The 27,118-nt window shown below is 41.2% G+C and overlaps 1 protein-coding gene across 2 annotated transcripts; it reads right to left on the bottom strand.

The window, feature by feature from the left end:
* Positions 1-720: 720 nt before the first annotated feature.
* On the bottom strand, positions 721-26,135 carry CNR1 (cannabinoid receptor 1). Of its 2 annotated transcripts, none has more exons than XM_079970518.1 (2): positions 25,316-26,135; positions 721-5,018 (listed from the first exon to the last, which is right to left on the bottom strand). In XM_079970518.1, exon 2 carries the CDS (start codon positions 4,957-4,959, stop codon positions 3,538-3,540), a length of 1,422 nt encoding a protein of 473 aa, XP_079826644.1. In that variant the 5' UTR covers positions 4,960-5,018; positions 25,316-26,135; the 3' UTR covers positions 721-3,537. The 2 variants fall into 2 exon arrangements, with proteins under 2 accessions (XP_079826644.1, XP_079826645.1); XM_079970519.1 differs by lacking the exon at positions 25,316-26,135 and adding an exon at positions 9,519-9,661.
* Positions 26,136-27,118: the final 983 nt, after the last annotated feature.

Genomic DNA, 27,118 nt, shown 5'->3' with positions numbered 1-27,118 from the left:
AAGTTTCAATGCACATATGGAGGATGCTTGCTTGCTTGCAAGGACTTTCGAATTCGCTTCAGTGGAGGGGGCAGCTCTGCAAATGAAATAAGTAACAAATGCACAGCTGCCCTCTTGGCAGAAGTCGTGGCATATCCCTCTTGTGCATGTCTTGAAGCAAACCAGAAATAATCCAGTCCCTTTCGATTGCCAAGCTACACCTCTCAGGAACATGCATAGAATAGAACAGATCTGTTCTACACCAAGTCCAACATTTTGAACAGTATTTTGACATAGTTATGAACAAATAAGGTTTGCATTTTTATCATCATCATCTTGCCTTTTAGCAACTTGCCTGGTGGTTTTGGCAAGCTGTTCCCCTGGATGGAATTGTTTTATTGCACAGGGCCCAAAAGCTCTTTCTGATATTTTGAATTACCATGCCTCCATTGAATTGCATTGACTGTTTTGATGAATTTGTTATTCTGGCTTGCTACTCTGTTTGATATTATAATGATTGCAATGCCTGTTGCTTTTTAACACTACTGTGATTATTGTGAGCTTTTTTGAGCTCAACACTGTTGCTGGAGAAGAATACAAACATCAAATCAAATAGAATTCGTTCTGTAGGTGACCACCTAACTTACAATGCTGAACCAATGAACATGTTAAAACCTCCACTGCTGTGGCCCCTAGATTGTCCAGAAAGGACTGTGGCACTTCAGATGAAAAAGGTGTAACACTTTCATTTCTGGAAAAGAACTAGTGTGAGCAGTGGTAAAATGTCAAGCACTTCACCCAGGAATGATAGCTCTCATCTTTGCTAGATCCCCTTTAGTCATAGAACTTAAAAGCAGCATGCCACAAACTAGTACCTCTCTCCCTGTTCTATAGTCCCGTGCTTCCTTCTTTCTGATAGATTGGGGCTTCCAAGAATCACTGAGCCACTGCAGGCTAGGAATTCCCTACTGTACAATGTTACTAAAGAACTTCCAAGCTGTGAGTGAGGAGGTGTTTCCTTGCTTTCCTTGCTAGATGCTCCTGAAACTTGTTCTGGCACCTCCTTCCCCATCTTACATCGAAATCATACTGATATCTAGTATAGGCAGGCTTTCCCTCTTTCCAAAAGGAGCCGTATTCTAGTAAAACTCTTCAGATGTGGAGCAGAGAGGAAGAAGACTGGAGATGGAGAAGTTTTTCATATCAGAACTGCTCTTTGATAACTTGCTCAGCTCCCAACCCTGAATAGGGCTGCCTTTCCTCTCTTGAGCATCAAAGGATCAACTTGTATGGTTTCTAAAAGCAAACGATTTGCCCTAGTCAGCTTCCAAACTCATGTTACTCGGGATCTTTAGTTCTCGGCAGGCTACATTCTAGCTACAGCTTCAGTTTCACTTTACATTCTGCTAGACGATGGCATTAAGTTTGCATGTTCCTGGTTTTTAATTATTTCAGTGTCCATTTATCTACTGTTGACTGGCCCCCACAGCTCTTCGTGATCTGCCTTCACGCAGATGTGTGACAGCACTAGATTCACACAATGCTGTCCATCTGGTGCTTGGAACGCAAGCTACAAGTTGCAGCCCAGCAACTGGAAACCCACCCCCCAATCCTTGGTGCAAGACGTAAGGATCTAAAAAAGAAAACTACCCATGTTTGGTTCCCCACACACACTCATAGGACCTGATCAAAAAGAGGAATCTTAATATAGCAGTCTGCTTCTTTGTTTGAGCTGCCTTTGCTGGATCAGAGTAACCTTCTTTTAGCAACAGGAGGCCAACTATCTTACTATAAATGTGATTTAAGGTTGCTACCTTTCAGATGGTTGGCATTTCAATTTTTGTCTCCTGCATTCTTAGTTCTGGCAAAAAAAGAAGAAGCTACAAATGTGGAGCATCCAGTTTGAGAGGGTTCGTAATTTTGTTGCAGTGGGGCTTGATTCTGACACGAGTGGATGACTGTTTTAAATTTCCTTGCATTTGTTCACAGAGACACTCGGCTTCCTCCAATCATTCCTGTCATTATTGTGGCTGAATTCACATTAAGCCAGTCGATTTTTTTAAGCACTACAGTACTTCTGCCATCTTAATCAGGCTGCCAGCTACATATATTAAAATACTTCTCTTCGGTTATCATATTGGGTTGTTGTTTTCAGTATGATTTTACAAGTGTGCTCAATAGATCCTGCAAGCTCATTGCTGATTGGTTGGAAGAACTCACTTTTAGAAACAGAATTCATGTGCAAAGAATGCAGTAAGGAGTACAGAGAAAACATTTGGTCACAGTTTCTTATCTTAGTAATATTAATGTAACCACGGTTATTTAGAATACGTACACGATACACACAGCTACATAGATATTAATTAATTATATATACACATTCATTTTTTTAATCTAATACTAACACTTTATCCTCTTGTTACTGAAGACTGATGTTTTGGCATTTCAGGTTTGAAATCTATTTAAACCTGGGACATAGGAACGAAACACATTTTCAAGTATACGTCACAGTGATTGAACTTTGTACATGGAACCGAACACATGTTGTCTTCGCAAATCCAATGCCAGCAACAGACCAGTGAAAAAGCAGTTGCCTATTAAAGACATCACTGCCTAATAACTTTCTTTTGGGTCATGTTGGCATTCACACAATTTCCAATAAAAAGCCAACAGTCTTATAGACAAAAGATGGCATTTTTTTGAGGGGGGGGGGAGACACAAAGTTCTTTTTCAGTCTGAGCCAGTGCATTTTTCCTTTTCCCCCAAAGGTATTCTATGTTCCTTTGTTTCTGTTATTTCCATATTTACATGTTTGTTTGTTTGTTTGTTTTAAAAAACTTAATAGGGATTTCAAATGTGAGCAGAAGAAATGCAAAGCCTTTCCTTTTAAGTTCACTAAAAACCACTAAGAATGTAAAAATTTCAAAATACCTTATAGGAATTCTTCAAAATACAGGAAGTATTTTCATGGTGTGGGGGGTGGGGAGGGGTTACATCACCACATACTTTACATTACATCCACACAAGTCTACCTAATCACTTTGGTTAGACAAATATCAGCAACATACAGTAAAACATCATACATCTCACAAGACATGGTACAAAATTTCTTACAATCCAGTACTGCCGCTTTGGGGGTGGGGGTAGATGAAAACCTACTTACAGACAATTAACATAGTTCACACTAGAAAAAAACCAAAACCTATGATTACAAAATTTACTTTTTTGTTCTAATTAAACTGTTGTATGTTTCAATTTTCAATAAGCTTCCTAAAGTGTGTATATCTTGCTCACTGATTCATGTGATTTTTTTTGTATACTATAACAGCCATTATTAGTAAATTAGCATTTTGCCAATGGAAAAAAATCTGTTTTTAAAAACTTCAGTTGACTTCTTATTTGTAGAACTCAAAAGAGGGGGCTACTGCTCAAGACTCATAAAAACAGTCACTTAGAAATGATAAACTTAAAAAAAATGGTTACATTGGAGGAAACAAGCCATGAATTTCTCTTGCTTTCTCTTAATCTGTTCTCTTACGGTGTCGAGAGGTCTTTGTTTTACAGCGCCTCTGCAGTTGTGTCTGAGGAGACAGACATGGTCACTTTGGCAATCTTAACTGTGTTTTTAATACACCTTTCAGCAGCCTTGTGGACATTACCTGGGTTGTTAGCATGTCTGTGCTGGCAGTCAGACTCCAAGCTGTTATCAAGAGGCTGTGCAGTCCCATTGCAAGGTGGAAACATGCTCCTGAAAGCATGTCTCAGGTCCTTGCTCCTGAGAGCATAGATGATGGGATTCACGGTGGAGTTCAGCAGGCAGAGCATGCTGCAGAAGGCAAAGATAGTCTTCACGAGCTTGTTCATCTTCCCAAAGACATCATAGAGCATAATTGCAAGTAGAGGACCCCAGCAGATGATCAAAACCACAAGAATGAGGACCAAGGTTTTGGCCAACCTAATGTCCATACGTGTTTGTTCCGGCCTAGTAATCTGATGCACTTTACCATCCTCTGAAGTATGTATTATTATGCTCTTCTGAGTGCCGCGCTGGAGCATCCTAACAGCATGACTATGAGCCTTCCACAGTATGTACATATAGGCATACACAATAAAAAGCAAGAGTACAGTGGTGACCCCAATCCAGAACAACAGATAGTTCTCATCTATTAGAGGAAATATATCTGAACAAACAGAATTGAGCATTTTGCAGTTCCAGCCCAGCAGAGGAAGGACAGCTATTACAATAGCTATGGTCCACATCACGCAGAATGCTACAACAGCCTTCGATCTGGTGACAATCCTCTTATAAGATAAGGGCCTGTGTATAGATATATACCTGTCTATTGCGGTGAGGAAAAGGCTGCCCACCGAGGCAGTGAACGAGGCTGTAACTCCACCCAGTTTGAACAGAAACACGTTAGGGCTGTCTTTCCGATGGAAAACATGGAAGTCAACAAAACTGTAGACGAAGATTACACTGCCCAGGAGATCAGCTACGGCCAGGCTGCTGATGAAATGGTAGGAAGGCCTGCAGCGAAGGCTTCGGGACTGCAGGATGACAATCAAGACCAGAAGGTTTTCCAGAACAGTGAAGGTGCCCAGAGTAAGGGACAGTACTGCAATGGCCAGCTGCTGGCTAGGGTTCAGAATCATAAAGCACTCCATATCCATGAAGTTATCCCCGCATTGTATATTATCCTCATTATCCTTGAAGGTGGTCAAGGTCTTGTTGTAAAAATCTGTAAGGTTGATCTGATCCTGTGGGTGCCCACCCAGGATGGCATCTTCTCCTGCAGTCATTTTTGGTCGGAAATCGCCTCGGAAAGAAGACAGAGGGAATTTCTGTGGGTAGTATCCTAACTTGGAAGCCATGTCACTTTTGAAATCTTCGTACTGGATATCGCTGGAACCCATGTATAGAAGATCTGTCGTAATTGTTCTGAAGGTCGTATCTGCGAGGCCATCTAGGACTGACTTCATAACCCCAGGTGTCAGTTATGCAGGCTTGTGGGGGGGAAAGACAGGAAAAGGCAGCAATCCTAGTAGAGAGGGAAGAAGACCAAACTTAATTAGCTATATGCAAACTATGCAAATTATAGGAAAAGGGCAAAAAAGTATTGTAAACAGCTTAGCTGAGTAACATCCAACAATACTGCAAAGCTTATTTTACCTAATGGTAGATCTGTCTTATATTTTACATCAAGTGCACATTCATTCAGATGTAGAATGTCTAGACTGCTGGGCATGGTTATGCAATGCAATGACTGAAGGTAGAGCACGAGAAGTATTAGAGAATATATTAATTTTTATTAAATTATTATAGCTAGTTCTGCTGGATACATTTTCTAAATGGAACTTTGATGAGAGCCCCCTCAATTCCTTCATCCAAATCGATTAGACAGGGAAGTGGTATGCGAGCATGCACACCTTCAAAAATTTTGTCCAAATCCTTAAGCCACAACCAAATAAATTATCCAACAAACCAGGACTAGGTATCTGCAAGCCAGATTGCAGAAGTGGTAACATCAGATCAAGGAGGATGTTAGCATTTTTATCCTTAAAATGCTTAGTGAATTAATCACAGCAGATCACGGAGGGTTCTGTTGTATCACAATGCTGGCCAAGTTGGAAAAGGCCCAAATCACAGGGAAGAGCTCTACTGTGCAGTGTTGGGCATACATGACGATGGTAGAGAAGTATTGGGTAGGCTCACTAATGAGTGATTAATTGTGTTCAATCACTTACTCTAGCTACACCCTAGAATAAATGTGAATCACCTATGATTGCTCCACAACTTTTGATACTATTGATAGCAATGTTCTGATGCCTTATTTAGAATAGCTATAGCCCTCAAAGGACTTCAATGGTTCTATTTCATTCTTTCAGGCAAAAATCCCCAGAGGGTAGACTTGGCACATGCTTGCTGGGCATCTTGGGAGACATTTGTTCATAGTTCCACGGTGGGTAAACACTGACATGTATACTGTGCAATTTATAGCCAATGAATGAGATCATCCAGAACTTTGGAATGACATGTCACCAATACACTTGTTACAGCTGGGTCTCTACTATTCCAAACATCCAAGGCCAGTTAAGCACATGAGGTCCTGCAGGCAGGGGTGGCCTGTCCTGTTTTGCTGCCTGTTATTGTTGTTGCTGTTGCTCAGGTGCTCTAAGGCAGTGTTTCCCAACCTTGTGCCTCCAGCTGTTTTTGGACTACAATTCCCATCATCCCTTGCCACTGGTCTTGCTAGTCAGGGATGATGGGAGTTGTAGTTCAAAAACAGCTGGAGGCACAAGGTTGGGAAACACTGCTCTAAGGTGTTCTCACTCAGCCCAGCTCCAGTATGGGGAATGAGCTGTGTGGGAGAAAAGTATTCAGAAGTGCCCCAAAACAGTGAAATGACACAAGGGAGGGGTTAGGTTTCACTCCCCTCTTCCACATGTCCATATTTACATTAACAGTAGACCTTCTGCACCAGCTTTATAGCAAATGGAGCGAAACAATGATTTAATCATTTTTTATCCCACCTTCTCTCCCAAAGGAGCCCAGGACAGCAAACAACAAAAGAGGAAAACAAAACAATTTTTTTAAAAAAAATAAATGAATGAATAAAAATTCTTAGCAGTCACATATTGTTATAGCTAATAATTTCACAGTTTCCAGAAACAGTCATCAAAATGCCTGGAAAGTTTAAAAAATTCCTCCTGGATGTTAATAATGAGGATGACATATGTACCTCTAGGGCAGGGGGTGGTGGAGATGTATTGAAAAAAATGGAGAACTATACTGAGAAGGGCACAAGTGGTCTGTGCCCAGCAGTGGCATACCAACTGGGCCTCCCCAGCAATCATAGGGCCTGAGATTGTTTATACTAAGGGAGGTACTTTTTGAGGTACTTGGCTCCCAAGGTGTTTAGGGCTTAGTAAGCTAGTAGTAACACCTTGAATTGGGCAGGAAGCCCAATCAAGCCAACAAGGTACATTCTGATTTACCTGCAGCTTCCAGACCATCTCCAAGGGCAGCCCCATGTGCAAGTGCCTAACTGTAGTTCAGTCCTGGCACCATTCTTAAAAGATCTAGTGAGAAAGGGTGTTTGTTCACAGAACATGGCAAAGAAGACAGGCCAGCCAAGATGGGGGAGATCCTTCATTGGATCTCATGACACCTTAATTTTTACTGGAAAACATCCATGGGAGACTCCATGTTTTATGAAAACAGTGTGGAAAGGGGTGGAACTAACCACCATATCGTGTTCCCATGTAATCTGATGCTGCTATTAGTCCTGCGGCAGAACACATACACTTCATGGGGTAATTTAAATGGGGAAAGTAGTATCAGGGTAAGGTTAACCTCCCTTTCCCTTTACTGTCTCTGCTTGCTCTCATTTGAGATTATCCCTTGGATGCATTTAGGCAAAAATGAAAATGTTAGGAAATCCAATTACAAATGTCCTATGTCTTGTCAAATTTGAGAGGCAAGAACACAGTATTCTACTTTATCGTCCCAAGGTTTAGGAACTGTCACCCCATTGATGTACTTGTGACTCTTCGCCTGCTTTTCGGGTGGAGGCAAGTAAGACTCATTTGTTCTAACAAGCATTTTTTATTGTATTGTGTTGTGGTTCTACTGTTTTAAATTGGTATTTTATGGTTGTTGTAAATGTCATTGTAATTTTAACTCTCATTTTTACTGTGCTTTTATTGATGTTTTATGTTTGGACTATGAGCTGCCTTCAGCAAATTGTTTAAAACAAGATAAAATTTTTTTTAAAATAAATAAACATCAAAGCAACAAAACATGGATTAATATTATTGGGGGGGGGGGCTGAGAAGAACAGAAGCAAATTACTTGTGCTTCATTTCCAGATACAGTAATTTGCGATGCGCTCCATAGATCTGCCAGTAAACAAAATAGGGAATTTGCCTTTAATTGCCAAGAGTATATATAAAAATAGCTAATCCATTCAATGTCATGGGCTGGATGTACAGGAGTGGTGGGAGGCACCAGCTGGGGTGATAGCCTGTAGCTTATTTGAATCAATATGTGGAAGTCTGGTAGTAGATACCCCTTAGTCTGTTTTTGCCTATGTTCTTCGGTCACCTTTGCTCATTTCCTCAATCTTCCTTCTCCTTAACATACACTTTCCTTGGATTCCTCTTTCTCTGTCAGTCCTTACTCTACCTACCAAAGTCTCTGGGCTTTCTTACACTTCATACAGCTAACTCCTTTCTCTGAATCCTGTGCAATATCTTAATCCCAACAAAATTGGCAACTTCCCTTCCCTTTGCTGCAGCGCAAATTTTATGACAGATATTTGTCAGGGTAAGGTATTATTTATTTATGATTATTTATTACATTTGTATACCGCCCTACACCTCTCGATCTCAGGGCAGTTGGAGTGGGAAAACATTTTCAGCCCAAGGGCAACATTCCCTCAAGGGCAATGTTCTGGGGGCCACATGCCAGTGGTGGCGGGGAGAGGCAAAAGTGGGTGGGGCCTGAGCCAAAATGTGGTTGGAGAAAAGGTTGTGCTTCTTACCCTTTGCATGGTAGGCTACATTCCAGCTGTACAAAAATCAGACGTTTCTACACACACCTCTTTAAACGTCCTCCAGGCAAGCAAGGAGCATTAACATAGTTCAAGGACACATAGCAACCATGCAAAAGTACTTGAGGAAGAGTCAGATCAGAGCCAGGAAGGGGGGTGGCCTTGAGAGAGGGGGGTGGCCTGAGGAGGAAATGGAGGAGGCATGGCTTGTGGAGAATTCCGGGAGCCAGAAGGGCTACATCCCGCCTCCAGGCCCAATGCTCCCTAACCCCATAAGAAGGTTATGGACTCTCCTTCCTTGGAGGTTTTTAAGCAGAGGTTGGTTGGCCATCTGTCATGGGTGCTTTAGTTGAGATTCCTGCATTTCAGGGGTTTGGACTAGATGACCCTCGGGCTCCCTCCCAACTCTACGATTCTATAATTCTAAGGCATGGAAGAAAAAGATTGTGTGGGTCAGTTACCTAAAGCAATATGGACATACATTTGGAAGATGCAAATGGAATAGTGCCACCTGTCACTTTGACAGAAAGTTATTTTAAAATCTATATAATATGACAGCGGATTCAATGGAGAATAAAGAAAAATCAGGGTAGAAAACAGTAAGTGTTGCTAATGATGAGCAGGGAAGTCCTGCATATGACTTAGTGCTGGCTCAGCAAATCTTGGTTCATAATTAAGTCTTCCAAAATATAGAGATGGAAGCGTCTCAGAAGTACTGTTATGGATAGACTCTGCTAAGATGGACACTTCAGCTGGTTATCACTCTGTATTTTTATTATGCTGTTGTTAACTGCATTTTGTATTATTCCAATTGTTTGTATTTTAATTCAATTGATGAGAAAGCACTTTTTACAGCTTTGTTTCTTGAGAAGCTAGAATGTTCACAAACATGCCATGTCATCACAGGAGCTCAGCCATTTGGTGCTGGAGCATTCATCACTACAAGAACAAAGTAACATATTTTTTTTTCAAAAAAAAGCTCTGTACCATTGGTGTCCTTGCATAAAGTGCCAGGGGCTTTTGATCCAGTAGACGGTATCTTCTAATGGAGGAGGCGACGCCATTTTTGCCGATTCTGCCTCCTAGCAACAGCACTAGGCATGTCAATTGGATTCTACCCAAAGTCTGCTTTTTATGACACAAAATCCTGATAATGTGAACGGAAGCAGAAATAAACCCTTTTTAAACCTAAGTAAACTTTTAAAAGAGCAGATTTAAAATATGTGAGACTGAATTTGGAATCAATGTAGCATTTATCCACATATGTTCGTGACAGATTATACAGGTGATCAAAATTAATTCCCTGACTGCTATAATTTATAGCCATTCTTGAAGCAAAATGTATCAATATTTCATGTAGTGCAGAAATGCTAGAAAACAAATAGTTTTCTGGTGACTTAAACTGCCACACAGTTAAAAACAAAAAGCAAAAATAACCTCACTCATTTATAATATAGGCAGAGTGTTGTACATAATGTTTCAATTAACCATTTAAAAATTTATAGAAGTGACTTTACTTAAATATGTTTATTTCTATAACACAAGGGATTGCTATTTAAATCATTCAGTAGCAGACAGTTAGGAAAGTGTTTTTTAAACATTTTTCAATTTTTCATGAAGCCTAAGTATTCAGTGATAAGCTGCAGTGAGTATGATTTGTTAGTCTACTCAGAATAAATACTTCTTTCCCCACCTTTGAAGCACAAGAGTGTGTGAGATCGTATGTTTATTGAAAATGCTAATAAGACACTCTTATGTTTTAACAAACGTTCAGCAAAGTACTACTCTGTATGCATATGCTTTGCCAGAACCATAGTTAATGGGATCATGAAAAGCAAATCCCACCCTGCATTTCAATTCCCCCCCACACCCGTGCATTTAGATTTTTACAGTAATTTCCAAGTTATTGTATTTGCAGACAGAAATTTATTTGCAAGTACCAGGGAGTTCATTAGAACAGAGTTTAGACTTTGGAGGATGCTGCTGACATTAATTTTGTTTTGTTTGCTGTTGGGACTATCATAATTGCAAATCACTAGCAATGTGTATAAATGCACCTATTAAAATAGGAGGGAAAGTTTATTAAAGCCGGATCAAAACAAATTATACAATGAATTTGGGGGTTTGTTATTAATATAAATTAGGTACATATGCCTTTAAACTATGATATGTGAAGAATATAAGACCAACCCATTACTGGACTTGGGGATCCTTCAAAATACTTTTTAAAAAATAAATCATTTCTTAGTGCTTTCTTCATGCAAGCATACTCAAGTACTAGTAGCGCTTCATCCTATCTCAAACTTGATGACAACAAGAAGGGGGCATCAAGGGGAAACCTGACATTTGTCACTTCAAACAAACAAACAAACAACATGCATAGCCTTCAAATAATTAAAGAAATAAAATAAACAAAGGGGGTTAGATCCAGAAGTTCTCCTCTCTGAGCAGAATACCCTTTTTCCAACAAAGAAAAGATACTTACACAATAAAAAGGGAAATGAAATCTAGCAGGCATTGTGTATCTCTTGCACAAGTCTACTTAGCGGTACAAGCTTCCACCATTTGCGCTCAACAATGCCTTTCACTAGCTCTTGGGCAAAGGTTTGCAGAACAGCTTCAGCGCCAGAATTTCTTCTGCTTGCACATTTCTGGATCCAGCCCAAGCCTTACAAAATGGTGAGCCTTTGCTGTTGAGATGGGAAGCTTATGTTGACAGCATTTTTGAAAAAAAAGGATGCCTGAACTCTTAAGCATTTTGACCAGTACAGCATTAAAAAGTGCTCCAAACTCTAAAGCAGAGAGAAACAGAAAACTTAAAATGTGAGATTAGAAGAAATGAAAGATTTTTTTTGGGGGGGGGTGCGTGGAAAAGTGAGAGTGTGATATGCAACTTTAAAAAATGTAACACTGTCAGCATTCTTACTTCTATGTGTGGAGAGGAAGAGTGCAGTAGACGGACAGAACAATGTGAACTAAAATGTATGCAAAACAGAAATTTTCATGATTGCCTTAAACACCACAGTTGTTATCAATAGTAAGCTGCATGGCTGCCCAAATAGCATTGGCTGGGAGAGGCTCAGAGGTAGATTAAGGCAGCATGACCAGTTCAGTGCTGCTGAAATGTGAAAGACTGAAGTCCTCCCCTGGAGAGGCTAAAGGGTCCTGTGTAGATCAATCAAGGCTTGTTCCTGCATGCCTCACATCCTGCAAACTTCCAAACGTTGAAATGGATCTCTCCCGCACTTCACAAAATCAGCCCTCAAGTTAACTGTCATGTGGTTGTGCAGGAAGATTCTCTTGGGTACTCTGTAAATAATTTGTGAACAATTCAAATTTAATGATCCCTGGCCAAATTTAATGATCTCTGGAGCCACTTCCCAATGCAGGGTGTAGTCATCCTGGCCTATTCATTTGGAGATCAGGAACAGGCTGTAGATACAGCCCTCCAGTTTTCCTTGCCATCTCTCAAGTGCAGATTCCCTTCTTTCCTCAGCCCTATTCAGATGGACAAATCTAGAAATGCAACATGCCAGCAGAGTGTGGATGACTGTAGACTATGCTGTATTTATGTTTAGAGATCAACATTTACAGCTAACTTGATAAACAGAGGTGAAGAGTTGAAAATATTTATCAAATGCCTATATTTACATGGTTGTTTAATGCACATGCATATTATCTAATTAATCTTTGACCTGCTATTAATTTATTAGTCTAATTACTTGGAAATTAGAAGACTGTATTAATCTGGGGGAGGTAGTTTCAGATGGACTGTGTTTACATTTCGATGAGGGAGGTGAGGAGTTTGTTCCTCCCTTTCTTTTTTAAAGCATCAGCACACCAACCAGGTCGCTGCTCCCTTTGAAAACAGGGGCTAGAATGCCCCATGGGAACAATTCTAAATAATGACAAAGTATAAAGTGCTTGAATTACTGACAGGCAGTTTTTGAAGGCACAGAAAAGCATTTTTATGAAAAGAAAACACCTGTAGCAGGTGTTGTTTTGTGTACCATATCTGCTGGATTTCTTTAGGGGCTGCCAACCATTTTGGTCTAGTGCTTACATTTTTAATTTTGAGACCACCATGGAGGGGGTGTGGCATAATATAAAACTAGAGAGACAACCACCCCTGGTAATCTTATGCCCAACATGGGAAGTCAGCTTTTTCCTGTGTGGGCTGACACAGAAGACAATTATTTTGTAAACCACCTGGTAATCATTGGATGAAGGGCAGAATAGACATTTCATAAATAATAATAACTCAGTGTGAGTTCTCTTAGCCAGGAGTAGCTTGGGTGTCTCTTATCATCCTACAGTGGACGATAGCAATGTTTTATGGATGGGTTTCCCCCCTCTTTTAAGGTCTTATTTTCTAAATTATGCCAAAAAGGCTGAATAAATTAAATGAGTAAAATTGTGGTAGAATGTGTGGCTTAAAAGAATCACCCATATGGGCTCTCTGCCACCTAAAACTCAGTGTCACTACCTAAGAATACTGGTTTTTTTGCACCAAGTTTTCCTATCATTACCTTTTAGTATTTAGTATATATTGGTGGCTTACCCACTTACCTGGGAGTAAGCCCCATTAAACTCAGTTGGACTTACTTTTGAGTGTGCGCACATAAGATTGCACTCTTAAGTGCTTGGTCATGTCTTTCTTACCTTTTTCTGGTATGAACACCCACAGGCAATGGCATAATTCATCAGATGTATTATTTATATATGGTACCGTTATATATTATTTAGTGCGTTTTTGTTCTGCCCTTCATCCAAAGAGTTCAAGGCAGGATGCCTGTCCCTCAAAGATCTCCAGTGTTATTCTTCCATAATCTAGTGTCAAGTCTTTCTTTTTCAAAGAGAATCAAGCAGAAAAACTTTTCCTGAATATAGGCCTGCAACTGAAGATAACAATTATGTATCTAAAGGGGATTGTACCCAACAAAAGTCTAAATAAGCTATAATAAAATTTGCCATGACTCACTTTGCTGTTATAGACCTATAAAATCAACTAGATAATCTGGGGAAATTATACTTATGGTACCTAACTCTACAAAGCATCACAGAGTGGATATGGGCTTTTTCACGATTATCCCTGCAATGACTCATAAGATTAAACACTGTTATTACTTATTTTCTGCATTTCTTTTTCACATGGGGAAAGTATAGAGCATTTGGACACGCGCGCGCGCACACACACACACACACACACACACCGTGTGTGTTATGTGGGGTGTGTGTGTGTGTGTGTGTGTGTGTGTGTGTGTACAAACTCATTCAAAATACTAGGGTCTTATTTAAATCTCTTACAACTGCTTATTAGTACTGGGGAATGAAGGCTTAGTCAAAAACTGGAGGTTTTCTGATTTAGAAACTGTTCTGTCTTGAAGTTTTGTCTTCACTTATAGACCTGTCCTTTCACATCACATTTGACACTGTTAAATGTGACCTTAGAAAGTCTGGTGCAAAACAATTACATGCAACAAGCATGCATTTAAAAGTTGAAGTGGTGTAGCAATAAAACTGCTAGCACATTTGCAGAGCTAAGCAGGGTCCGGTATGGTTTCAAATTGGATGAGAGAACGTGTGTTGAGATTCCTGCATTGCACGGGGTTGGACTAGATCATGGGTAGGCAAACTAAGGCCCAGGGGGCCGGATCCGGCCCAATCTCCTTCTAAATCCAGCCCGCAGACAGCCCGGGAATCAGCGTGTTTTTACATGAGTTGAATGTGTGCTTTTATTTAAAATGCATCTCTGGGTTATTGTGGGGCATAGGAATTTGTTCATTCCCCCCATAAAAAATATAGTCTGGCCCCCCATGAGGTCTGAGGGACAGTGGACCAGCCCCCTGCTGAAAAAGTTTGCTGACCCCTGGATCAGATGGTCCTTGTGGTCCCTTACAACTCCACAATTCTGTGGTTCTATGTATCAGCTCTGTGTAAGGATAGAACACTGATCCTGAGGTTGTACACTCTGATGCTCCCAAACAGCATGGTTGAAGTTAATAGCGGGATTATGGGAATAGAAATGCCCACCCACACAAAGTTAATCAAAGTAAGACTGCCTAAGAATGCCCTAATATTAGTCACAAAACATCTGTTTATTATTGTTGGGGTGGGGGGGGGCTCTTTCAAAAAAAAATTAAAGCAGTGGTGAAGTGTCAAGCTTCAGTTATTTGCTTTATCTGACTAAAAAAGTTTGACTGACATTTTAAAAGTTCCTAACATATTTGTTGTACAAATTTACTGAGCACCAAATTTGGTAGAAGTGAGTTCCACAGATTTTGTGCTGATGCAAACAAACAAAAAAATCTTCCAGGCAAAAATGAAGCAGGCCCGGTTTTTTCAGCAAAAGTAAATAAATGTAAACACCCCCACCACCACACACATTTATAGAAGCTGCACTGAGACCATTAAAAAAACCTCTCTGCTATAGCTCTACCCCATCTGTACTGTATATTTTAAAATAAAAAGGTGGGGTTTTGCTGGCTTTAAAATTGATAAAAGGTTTATTATTATTATTTAGTACATGTATATCAGGGACGTTTAACTCCCAAGAAACTGCGATCTACTCACAGAATAAAAAAATGGCAATGATCCTTTTGGGGGGTTCAGGTCAAAGTTGTTGAGCATTTTTTAGGGAGGAAGGTCAAAGTTGTTGACCTTTTTGGGGGGTTCATGTCAAAGTTGTCGATCAGGAAACAAATAGCTTCCCAGCAAAAACTACGTCTTCCGTTCTAGCAATCATGCGTGAATGGAGGACGGGCCAAGGGGGTGGGGCCGGGTCCTCTTTTTCCCATGCAAAGGAAAAATCGACCACGATCGACCAAAACCTTCCGGGGATCGACCAGACGATCGCGGTCGACCAGTTGGACATCCCTGCTGTATATCTTGGAAGTCTTGATGGTGTACTTGTTGATGGAAGACAAGTGGGGCGTAAATGTACTAAATAATACTTTTTAAAAACTCAGGTACCAAATATCTGAAGATTAGTGATATCAGTATGTTAGTATGAATCTCAGTGCTACGTAGTCTGTTCCATAATGTGGATTTGTCTGTTCAGATCGAGGGCAACACAGTTGATGGGGAGAAGCAAGTAGAAAGGATCCCCCCCCCAAATTAAATCAAAATGTTGATGGCTATCTAATGAGAACTGATAAAGTAAAAAGATAGCACCTGGCTAGACAGAATTTAGTCCAACAGTTGTAGTAAGGTTTAGAGGTGTGAAAGCCTGGGGGGAACCCAGAAAAAAATAATGGGGCAATGGCTTTTCTCCCGTTTTTGCTTTTTCCGATTTTTTTTTAAAGGTTTATTAATTTAAAAAAATGTCTCAAGCAAAGCGTAAATCTATCTATGCCCTCAAAATGATATTTAAAACTTTTTAACAGGAAGTATATATAGTATCAGGTCATTACAATTCCAGAACATTGGGAACAAGCAAGTCCTGAGTTGTACACTAAAAGTACAACTCCTAAATTCTGGAGCAAGATGTATTTCTTACTCTTGCAAGGCACTGCCATCGTCACAAGAGAAGGAAGGATTCCGTGCTTGTGGTCTTCCTCTTGTTGGCATAGCTGGTGGATCTGTTTCTGTCTTTTTGACTAGGCCTTAAAGGACTGGGAGACAGTACAAAGCAATTAATTTTGTTGCCATCTACTTGCTGCTGCTGTAAATCTGTTGGATGCAAGATTCAAAAGCAGAAATGTAAGTGATCATAGCACTATTTCTGCATTTGACTGGATTACAAAACAAGCAGCATGCTTACAGCTTCATGCTGGAAAGGGACTTTCAAATGTTGCAGACTGCAGAACATCTTCAAGTATTTGGCCAAGGAATGTAGTCTGAGATTCTGCCAAGCATATTCGTCCTGCAACATGGCGGCGGCAAGGCCTTTGCACAACACAGCCTCCCAAATCTCCTTGCTTCTTACCTACTTTAGGTTCCTCCATCTTCTTCTGCATTATGTTAAAGAAAATGATCTATGTTTGGAAATACTAACACTAAATCAAAAAATAAACAAAAATGTGAAAAGGTAGGAAACTTTTTGAAATTGGGCAAACCTTCAGTTTTCAGTAATTCATGATAAATATGATGACAGTTATGAAGAAATGGATATGGATAATGCTAGCTTAAAAAAAGACGCTGATTGAATTTCATACAGTGGTCATTTAGTATTGTTTTCCCTCCCCTCCCTTCCTTTTATGAAAATGAATGATTTATGTCTGCTTGATCCTGTGAAGGACTGGAAAGAGACAAAGTAATTTGAAGAATAAATAATAATTTGTTTTACTTTAACACTGTTGGTTTATATTTTTCTTGGGTTTTTGCCTGTTCCTCATAAACTGACAAAATCAAAGAGATTCTATCTTCCTTAGTGCTCATCAACTTGTAGCTACTTTTGTAACAAAAAAAATGTAAAGAATAAATTCAATTTGTAATCACTGTCTGAATTAACTGTACTTTTAATGTACCAGACAGGATCATTCTATGGCAAACCAAGTTATACATGATGCATTTTATGTTCGTCAAGTAATGAAGTGACCTTTGATATGTAGTGCTTTAATGAAATATTCAATTTTTAAAGAAATTTCTGAAAAATTTGCTTTCTTCCAGAAAAAAGATCCCCCATGGTTTCAAAAATTCCAGATATTTTACATATTTAATCAAGCTGTTGAAGGAAAGAAAGAGGGAAGATTCTTGAGCTAGCTTAAAGTAGGTTGACAGAAGACTTTAAAAAGAGCACTTTTTAATTGAATTTTATAAAGAATACAGAGTATTTGAAGGTTTTTGAGGATATGTCTTCTCGTTTATTTATTTAGATCTAAGCTATATCCTATCTCAGGGGCTCAAGGGGGTTACAATATCTTGCAAATATTAAAAATGTAATATAAAAAGACACAAGACAAGTAATATGGAAAGGTGGTAATGATTGAAAGTTGAACCTTTGACCCAACTAAACATGCTTAAAGATTAGAGTTAAAGCTTGAGGGAAACCATAAACCACTGTATTTCATTCATGTATAATTATATTTAAGAAATGACCCTTTTTCTGGACAATAATGTTTGGAGTATGGATATGGATTTCATCAAACAGTACAAATGAGATGCTGGAGGCCTAAGGTAATGTTGCAGATGAAGTAGTGAATTGTTTTATGTAGGAGGAAAGGAAGAGCCAGCATGATGGATGATGGCAGGGTTATGGACGGAAGAAGAGGCAAGAAACACATCATGAATTTTGGAAACAACAGCCATTTTCTACCAAAAATAAAACTGAGGTAAAAAGTATTGACTACATGCCTTATACTTCAGAAGTCCATTTGTAGAATGGTTAACATATTTGATATAAAGTATCAGCAAAACTATAATGAGTATCATTGATTTCCCAGCCAGATTTGACATGGAGAGAAGTATTTTCAATGTAATAGGTTTGCAGTGTACCAGTGGTTTTTCAAAGGGTGTGGTGTGTCGCACTGGTTTTGCAGGAGTGGGTGGCAAATATAATGGGAAGATTCAAAGGCAATCAATATTATATTTGGGAATGAGTCATGTTCCTACAAAGCTATTGTTTTATACTATCTGGATGTCCCGTGATCATATTATAAAGTGACTGTGTTCTGTGATATAAATCAAGCACTGCTGGGAGTTGTTTCTTGTTGTATTCCACTGCATTTCTGATCAATTAAAAATTCAGTTGTGGTGCGAGCAAGTTTTCATTCTGAAACTGTGGCCTAGAAAAAAGTTTGAGAACCACTGCAGTATACTGTCAAATGATAAATGCAGATTGGTCTGATGAGAGGCGTGAAATGGAATCTGATGTAATAGCACCAAGAAAAAGCTGAGAAATAATTGTCAGTTTTCTCAAAGAAAGAGCTGGTTTTGAAAGAGCACAAACTACTCATTATGGAAATTGTTGGTGTTTTATGATTTTGGAGACAATCCAGAACTCAATCCACAATGGGAAGTTAAATTATTCATAGAATGATTAAATATACAAGTTTATATGTGAGACATGAATGGGCCATGAGGCAATACTGTAATGTAAAAGTTTCATAGACCCAAGATCAACTCTGAAAAGGGTTTTGGGACAATATTTCAAGCCACATACCCTGTCAAAGAGGCAGTTGCCACAGATGCCATCTTATCCAAACCTCTTCACCTCTTTTGCTTCTAGACTGGCAAGTGTAGGGACAGGTGCCACCTCTTTGGTAACTGGATTTAACCCAAGAACCTCCAGTTTCGGTCTCGTTTTTTTAGACTTCAAGTCCTGATGAACGCAACTGCAAACGCATTTTCTTAACATTAAACTGATGGAGGAAATCATTGATGCATTATCATGCTTGGTAAAACTCTGCTGTTAAGAAAGAAAGAAAACATACTCTCTGTCATCAGCTTAAGTGATGAACACTTCTCAAGATGATGTTTTATGCCTCTCTTCAAAGCTGAATTCAAGTTAAGTAGGTATTCAGATACATACCCTAAGGGAAACAAATAGCTGGTGAAACAGATACTTCCTAGCGTTTCAAGATATTACACCAGATTGTTGGGCCACGCAGCATACATTGAAAACGTGCAGATGCTTCTGCTTATGTAAAAAGAAAGAATTATAGTGGATAATACTATTCAGAACAACAAAACGTGGGTGATGTCACATCTGCAAGCCTCAACTGCAAAAAAAAATATGTTTAATGTAAAAATGCATTTCCATATGCTAAAGGGAGTAGATTAACTCACTCTGCACACATATAAACAACAACTATTATGTCAGCTCACTTGAGCAATGAAAAGCTTACAGATATTGAAGTAGTTCTTGGTATCAGCAAATTAAAATTGTTTATGCTGAAGTGCAAACAATGAAGCTCAGAAATATCCAATGTGTTTTAATACATGCCAGAGACAAGTCTTGTGGAATATCTATCATATGTGAAATTCATACAAAAAGGCTTTCTGAAAAGAGGGGATACAGAAGTAGGGATGGGGTGGAAGGGCTCCACTGAGATTATACTAATATGTTTAATTTGCTCTCCGCACACCAAGTTGGATCCAGAGCTGCTCTTCTGCAAGTGGAAAAGCTCATTCTGTCCACATGAGGGACTGAGATCCCGAAGCAGGTTCCCCTGGATTGAGTGGAAGAGGGTTCTCTCTACCCCTGGGGCCCATGCCCTCACTCCCAAGCTGTTCTGCATGGGGAAATGCAGAGGGAAGATCTTTGCATCTGCAAATATCACCTTCTCCCCTTTTCTAGCTCATGGTGGATACAGTAGATCTAACCTATCTGCACACTATGTTAAAAACAGGCAGACGTGACTAAAAATAACGATTCCGTACTAATTTAACATAGTCATCAAGGGGAGAAAAGCTTTGCAAGCTTTCCTAAAATGCAGGTGTGAAAATTTACTCCAGCTGGGCTAAAATAAGATTTTTATAGTGTTACTTAATCAGCATCGTCTACTCAAGTCTTTCTAGTAAACATGACTAACTCAATTCAAATGATTGCTTCAGATAAGGTCATATCTAGATCATGTAAAATATTACAGCTTTGGTACAGCCTTTTCCTCATACATTTTCAGTGAATAAAATCGATATACAGAAGTACCTAATTTGTTCATTATCAACAGACGGGTCTGTGCTGGGGGGTGGCAGCCAGATATTCTTGCCCAGGGTCTTGGATGGCTAAGCTGGACCAGCTGCTTTTGGTTTGAGGTTATAACTTTATTCTTATACGACTCCCACCCCAGGCCTCAGGCAAGCTCTGCAGGGGCCTGCCAAGAGATCCGATGCCAGAAGATCCGATGCAAAAGACAACAGGGTTCACGAACCTTTAATTGTTGCGTAGGAAGGGGGATTTAGGTAGGTGCTGCACATTTGGAGTTTCCTACATAATCAATAAAGATAGAGATGTCTGGATCTCTACTATATCTGGTTGGCCTGCAATAGGGTAACATACTAGAAAAACATGGACTTGGTCCATTTGGGAATGTAGCAAAATAAAGGCTACTTTTATTACATAGAAAGAAACAGAAGGCTATGCTACAATTTGTAACTGTATTCTTTCAATTCAAGAAAAAAGTTTACAAAATGTTCTTCCAGATTACAAACCTAGACTTGTAATCAAATCCATAGACTTGATTCCCAAATAATTCCATGCAAATAGATGTGTTTAGCTTTTGGATATTGTTACTTTGGATATTGTCACTTCACATATTTTATTCTATTGAGATCAAGCGTTCTTTGAAACTCAACTATATACACACAACTATAACCCCAAATGCACACTGAGAGAGCAATTCTGTTCTTGTCTACTTAGAAGCAAGTCTCCTTGAGTTCACTTGAGCTTACTCCCAGGTAAGTCGTTATAGGACTGCAGCCTTACAGTACATGCCTAACTACGTCTACTCAGCTATGAGTTGCATTGAGTCCAGTGAAAGTTATTCCCAGGTGAGTATAGGACTGCAGCCTTAGCAAACTCTTAGTTCTAACATCAAATGTGCCAGCAGTATAAGAACAGAACAGCTTAAATTTTATCACAGCTTCTATTCAAATTTATTAACATAATATCATTTTAGGCCTGCTTTGGCAAAACTGCTCTGAACTAGACGGTTAGTCCCCTACAAGTAAGAAAACAAGAGCAGCATTGTTGCAATTAAGGGCCCATTTCTCTCTGTCTTCTGTGTCCATTTGTACAGTTGCTTTAATCCTGGACGAGTCCCAGTGTTAGGATTGTTGGCAGCAGTTGACCGTACAATGCCTGAGTTTCAAAAAAGGTAAAATATTCAACTTTTCACAATGAATACATAGGAATTTTTTTGGGATGACTTTTTTTTGGGGGGGGGATGCAACTCTGAAATATGGAGGAATTGCTCCAAATGGCATCCTTCTGAAAGTGAACGTTTTTGAAAACTAATAATATAGCCACGAACAAAGGAAAGTCGGGAAAAGGCCCACACCTTAACAAGAGACAAAAATGAGTTCTGAAGATGCTTTGAAGTATGATTGATTTGGTGGAGAAAATTCATAGAATCAGTTGCTTTGAAAAGGACATGAATCTTTTAGGGTATTATAATAAAAAAAAAACCACCTTTCCCCATAAGAAATTAGTGAGATGCGTGAGAGTGAGTGGATGAAATAGAATTGTACAGTTAAAGGGGGGGTTTAACTCTAAAATTCTTAGCCATTTCATTTTTATTTTTTTAGAATTCATTTGTATCACCCCTTTCCTTCATCAGTGAACTAGGTTTCCCATCCAGGCACTGACCAGATCCAGACCTGCGTCACTTCAGAAAGGGTGACAGCCTTTAGACCATATCTATGTATGATATGCTGTTTTATATGCTGTCTAGGATTTTGCTTCATTTTAATCTCTTGACTAAACTGCTTCAGTCACAAACAGAGACTAGTACTCAAAGTTACAGTTATGAAAGCAGCACTGAAAATTTCTATTCGATCGCAGTCTCTGAGCTTTCTTAATCAAAACTACAGTATGTTTATATATGAAAGTAGGAAGAATTTGATTAGAAATTTGAATTCAGAAACACAACGGCAAAGTTTGCCCAGGACACATCATCCATTTAGCAAAGCATTAAAAAAAAAACAACTTGCAAGGATGTCCTTTATGCAATGGAACCAATGTAATTATTTAAAGAACAACAGCTAATAAAGTCAAAGACATCACACTCTTGCAGTGCAATACGCTGCATTTTTATTTGAAATGGAATTTATTCCCAAGTAAACATGTTTAGGAGCGCAGGTGACATCCAATGTTGGTCATACTCAAGAGTAGACCCACTGAAATCAATTAATGCACTTAAATTCCTTGATTCTATAGGTATAAACTGAGTATGATTAATGTTGGATATTACTCATGATCTTGGATTTTTTCCAGGTTTGTTATTTTTCCATTACTTTCCAATTTGAGGTGTTACAGGAGGCTGATGATGTATATTAATAGAAAACATATCTTACATTCCTTGAAGACTTCTCTCTTTTGCACTGCTCATTAGTTTTGAAATTAAATTATTGGTTTTATAAATTCAGCTCAAGATCATTTTATTCAGGTAAGTTCTATATTTCATCCCAATATATTCTAAAAGGTGACTCTGTGTGTGTTTTTGCTGCAAAGCCAATTTTGAGTTAATGCAATTTTACATGTGCATATTTGGCTTAAACTAATTAGATACTCCTGCTTTTTCTCTCATTGTAAATTTACACTTGCTGCATAACATGACCTATCACCATAATGACTGCTATTTCTTCTTCTTCTTACTGAGTAGAAGAGGCAACATCTCTGTAATTTCTATTATGTGCAGTCTGTGTAAAAATAAGCTCCGCTAATTGCTGCAGTGTTAACCATCTTATTACTTAAAATGCATTTTTTAAAAATGCTGCTCTGGCTGGGTTCTTTAGGCCAAACAACAACAGCAATAATACCAGCAGACAGATAGGTGCTTGTTCTTTAAGGCAAAGAAGAACAATAACACTGGAGGAACATACAGGAAGAGTGAGAACGACCCACCACCATATTTAAGCCTTTTAAATCATAATCATCATAATACAAATAAAACTTTGCATCATTATGGCTTAGCATGTACAAATAAACCTCCAAAGAGACCCCCCCCCCCAAAAAAAAATCTGATTAATTGATTTTATTTTCCTAGATGTTTTCAAAGTAACCACACAATAGGCAACCAAGCCATATTGCATGCTGAAGGCATATTTTTTCCTTAAAAGTAAAATTCATAGCATTCTTCAAAGCAAGATAATGGCAGTTACCATCTAATGTTGTTATATAGTTAAATATATATATATTAGTAAAGTGATGTCAGAAATCACCCTTTCATCCAAGGCTTGAGACATACCTCGCCCTAGAAGCTTTTCACTGTAGCTTGTACTTTTGATAGAAGCCCACCCAAAGAAGAGTTTGTTTGTCAAAATACCTGATGCTTAACACCAAAGATTTAACCATTTCTTACTTGCTGTAGATAATTCTACTAGATTGGATGGTGGGGAGGAATCATCAAATATTGGATGCTCAGTGTTTTGTTTATACCTCACTGAGCACAAAAAAACAAAAAACCCTATAGTTGCCTTTTCCTGCTGTTTAGAACCTTAACTGTTGGGAGTTGGGGCGGGAGGGAAGGGGAGAGGCGAGAGAAGAGATAATACAGGAAAAATCAATAAGAATGTCTTCCATTATTAATCACCAAAGGGTTAGGATTAAAGACGAAACCCTCTATGTCAGACAAAGTCCTATGGGAACCTAGAGGTTGACTGCTCTGAAAGGTTCTGTATGGAGAAGAATGAATGCATATTAGCCATAAAACTACCAGTCTTTAGCTTCTACAAAGCTGCCTCTTGTCAGATCTCACATCCCTCCACCCACACACACCCGTGCCCCCCCATCCCCGTTAAGATCACATCCATTAACAGAAGAAATGAACCTGGAGAAAATATATTTTCCATTCACTCAATCTTGCCTCATTACATAGTCACTCTGCCCTGATCTCTTCTGGATCAGATCAATTATACCTGTAACATGAAGGAAATAAGAGAGCAGTGCACCATTTGCCATATGCAAAGTACCTTTATTAACACAACACAGCATCTGCAAATTTCTGGTTGCTTTTAAGAATCCATTGATTTTGATTATGGCTCTTGTATCCAGCAATGGTGCTATCACACAATGGAACGACAAATAAGACACGCCAAAATCTAGCAAAGCCACCTGAACACCGCTTTGCAGTTTTAACCTCAAATGGGTGAAGCGCAACAAAGTCTAGGCTGAGATCTCAGGTTCAGTGTCCACAAATGACTCTCCTTTAAAGCACTAATTCATTCAATGACTGTTAATTGAGGTCACCTTCTGCCTTTTTATGCTCCTGTATAATTCCAGACTGGTTATTTTCTTTGCCTAACAAAGGGCATTAGAGTGGACATTTATATTCTGGGGCCGCAAATACATAAATAAAAACTTTCCTGGTTCATCAGGTGCTGTGGATTTCATACAAGCCCCAATGAATTGTTATGATTTTCCCTTTCAGACCATTTTTTAAACAGATGCCTACACTGATCCTATGTAGGAAAACTGCCCAGTTTGAGAGTGCAGAGCATTTATGCATCTGGTACTATACCTGAATTGCTGTAGGCGGCTCTCAAAAGATTCATAGTTACAACAATACAGATACTATACAAACAATAATTAGAAAGCGGTTGGGTGGGATATAGGTATATAAACATATGCGCTCTCTCGCGCTCACTCTCTCTCTCTCTCTGACACACACACACACACACACACACACACAGAGAGAGAGAGAGTGAGCTACCTATCTGTGACACATAAACTACCTGATCTTCCTAAAGTAAAGCTTTCCAAAAACCCATCCCCTGGGGAAACAGATCACGCATTAATTGGCATTTCGGAGAATGCTACTTGGCAGCAACTTCCACCGATTCGTCTGCTGATGACCGGGATCCAAAGGTGCAGTCCGGACAGAGGAATCAGTGGAGATTTTGCTCTGAGTACTGAACTCTCAAGGGCTTGCGTCTACCCAGAGGAACACCTTGAAACCGGCACCTTGAGGCGAGTCCAGCGAGGTCCTCGCCTTTCAAGGAAATTCGGAGCAACTATCCTGGGCGGACGGGTCTGAGTTCCAGGCGGGGGTCTCCATTCAGCCCTGCGCGCGCGGCGAAGCGGGCAGCAAGACGGCGCCCCCCGCTCCCCCTGCCTGACCTATAGCCATTGCCCGCCCGGATCTCCTTGCCCAAAGAGCAGCTGCCCCTCCCCACGTCCTTACCTTTCCCCACGTTCACATGGCCCCGTCTCTCGCAGCTCCCTCGGCGCGGCGCGGCGGGGGTGGTCCGGAGAGCGCGCGCTGGGTCTTCGCGCCTCGCGCTCCCTTCGCGGAGGAGGCGCGCTGCTGCTCCAAGGCTGACCCTCGGCGGGCAGCGAGCGGGGCGAGCTTTTCCGCCCGGCGGCACTGACTGAGGGGAGGGGAGCGGAGGGCTGGACGGGGAGGGGTGGGGGAAGAGAAGGCGGCGCGAAGGTAGGAGGAAAGGGAGAGGAGAGGGGAGCAGCGCCGCGTTCCTCTCGGCCCCTCAGGTCTGGCGCCGGCCTCGGTCTCTCGCGCCGCTCGCCATGTGCTTCTCTTCTGCGCTGCTCCTGGAGCTCTGAGAGGAAAAGGAACTGTGCCCAGCGCCCTCCCCGAAGCCCCGTCCTCCTCTTCCTCCTCCTCGGCTGCTGCGGCTTGTTGCCCGACGTCTCCCCTCCTCAACAGCTTGCCTCGCCGCACACCCCTTCTTTCCCTCCTGGTCCCATTTATGAAGCTCAGTTGCCATCACGTGTTAATGTGCCTTTGTCCTGTCGCTGGCAGCAGCGGCAGCAGAAGCGCGGCAACAGTAACTAGCGCGGAGGGAGGGAGGGAGGCAGGCAAGGAGGGAGGGAGGGAGGGAAGGAAGGACGGCGTGGGGGGTGGGGGACCAAGCAAGAGCGCCAAACTTCGCGAGTGCGACGCATGAGGCGGGCAGGGAGGCGCGCTGAGTTGTGCGCGCGCGTGTGGAGGGACGGCGGGGCGAGAAAACGGGGCTCTTTCCTGGGAACTGCGCAGGGGGAGTGGGGGCCAGTGGAAAGGGGCCGTTTCTGGAGTGCTAAGGGACACGCTGCTGTTCCTGCTAAGGGGCAGAAGTCCCCTGTGGGGAGAGGTGGCCGGCGAGGGCTGCTCTCCTTGGAAAGCAAAGCGTGCGGCTCGTTTTGCCCGCGCTCCCACTCTTGGGAGGCCGTTTCGATGGCTGGCACCGGCGCAAAGATACCGGTTGCTGCTCCCGCTGCGTGCGTTGCTTGGCGAAGGCGGAATGGACGGGGGCAAGGGGGCTTCGAAGCCGCGCTCGTGAGCGCCGGAGGGGGTCGGCGCAGTGGGGCGCCCCAGAGCAGCTCGTGGGGCGCGGGGCACAGCGGGCGGGCTGAGGCGGGAGAAATAGAGCCGCGCGGGACCGGGCTGCCCTCCGGCTCGAGGCACCAAGGGCGCTGGAGGGGCGGAGAGTTGAAGGAAAGTTAAGCTGCGAGGGAGGCCTTTCACGAGAGACCTGCTTTATTTCAACCTTGAAAGGTGACCTGAGGCTCCTCGTGCCGAGGGCGAGACCTCTGCTCGGAGCCACCGGCAACAGCCTAGCAACGACTCCGGCCCCCTCCTCTCCTCCTTTGCCCAGCCGCTCTCCCCACCCATCCAGTGAGGGACTTTGCATTATTCATACTAATTTGACTCCCCTCATCATCTCGGCAGGTTCCTCTTTGGAATTACAGATTCTTATTTTTCTCTCCCGGCCCCTGCATAACACGGGTGGCTCCTCAGGGAGCGCGTTTTCCCGCCCTGCCCGGCCACCCCTCGAGGCGAGCTTATTCGCGGCCCTCTTACCCACCCCATAAGCAAACAAATCAGGCTCGGTGGGTTTTCGGACCCCACCATTGCTCAGTTTTCTGACTGGGATGATATGCCCGGGAGAGGACCCGGCTCCTTTCCTCTCCCCGCGCCTTCTGGGAGCGCACGAGCAGGCTGTTGCAGCAGCCGGAGCAAGGAGGGGCGTGGGAAAGGCGCGAAGGAAAG

Source organism: Podarcis cretensis (genome assembly GCF_951804945.1).
Source record: "Podarcis cretensis genome assembly, chromosome: 3".
Lineage (NCBI taxonomy): Eukaryota > Metazoa > Chordata > Lepidosauria > Squamata > Lacertidae > Podarcis > Podarcis cretensis.
Note: the sequence above shows the minus strand (reverse complement) of the source record. Positions and strands in the feature narration are given on the sequence as shown.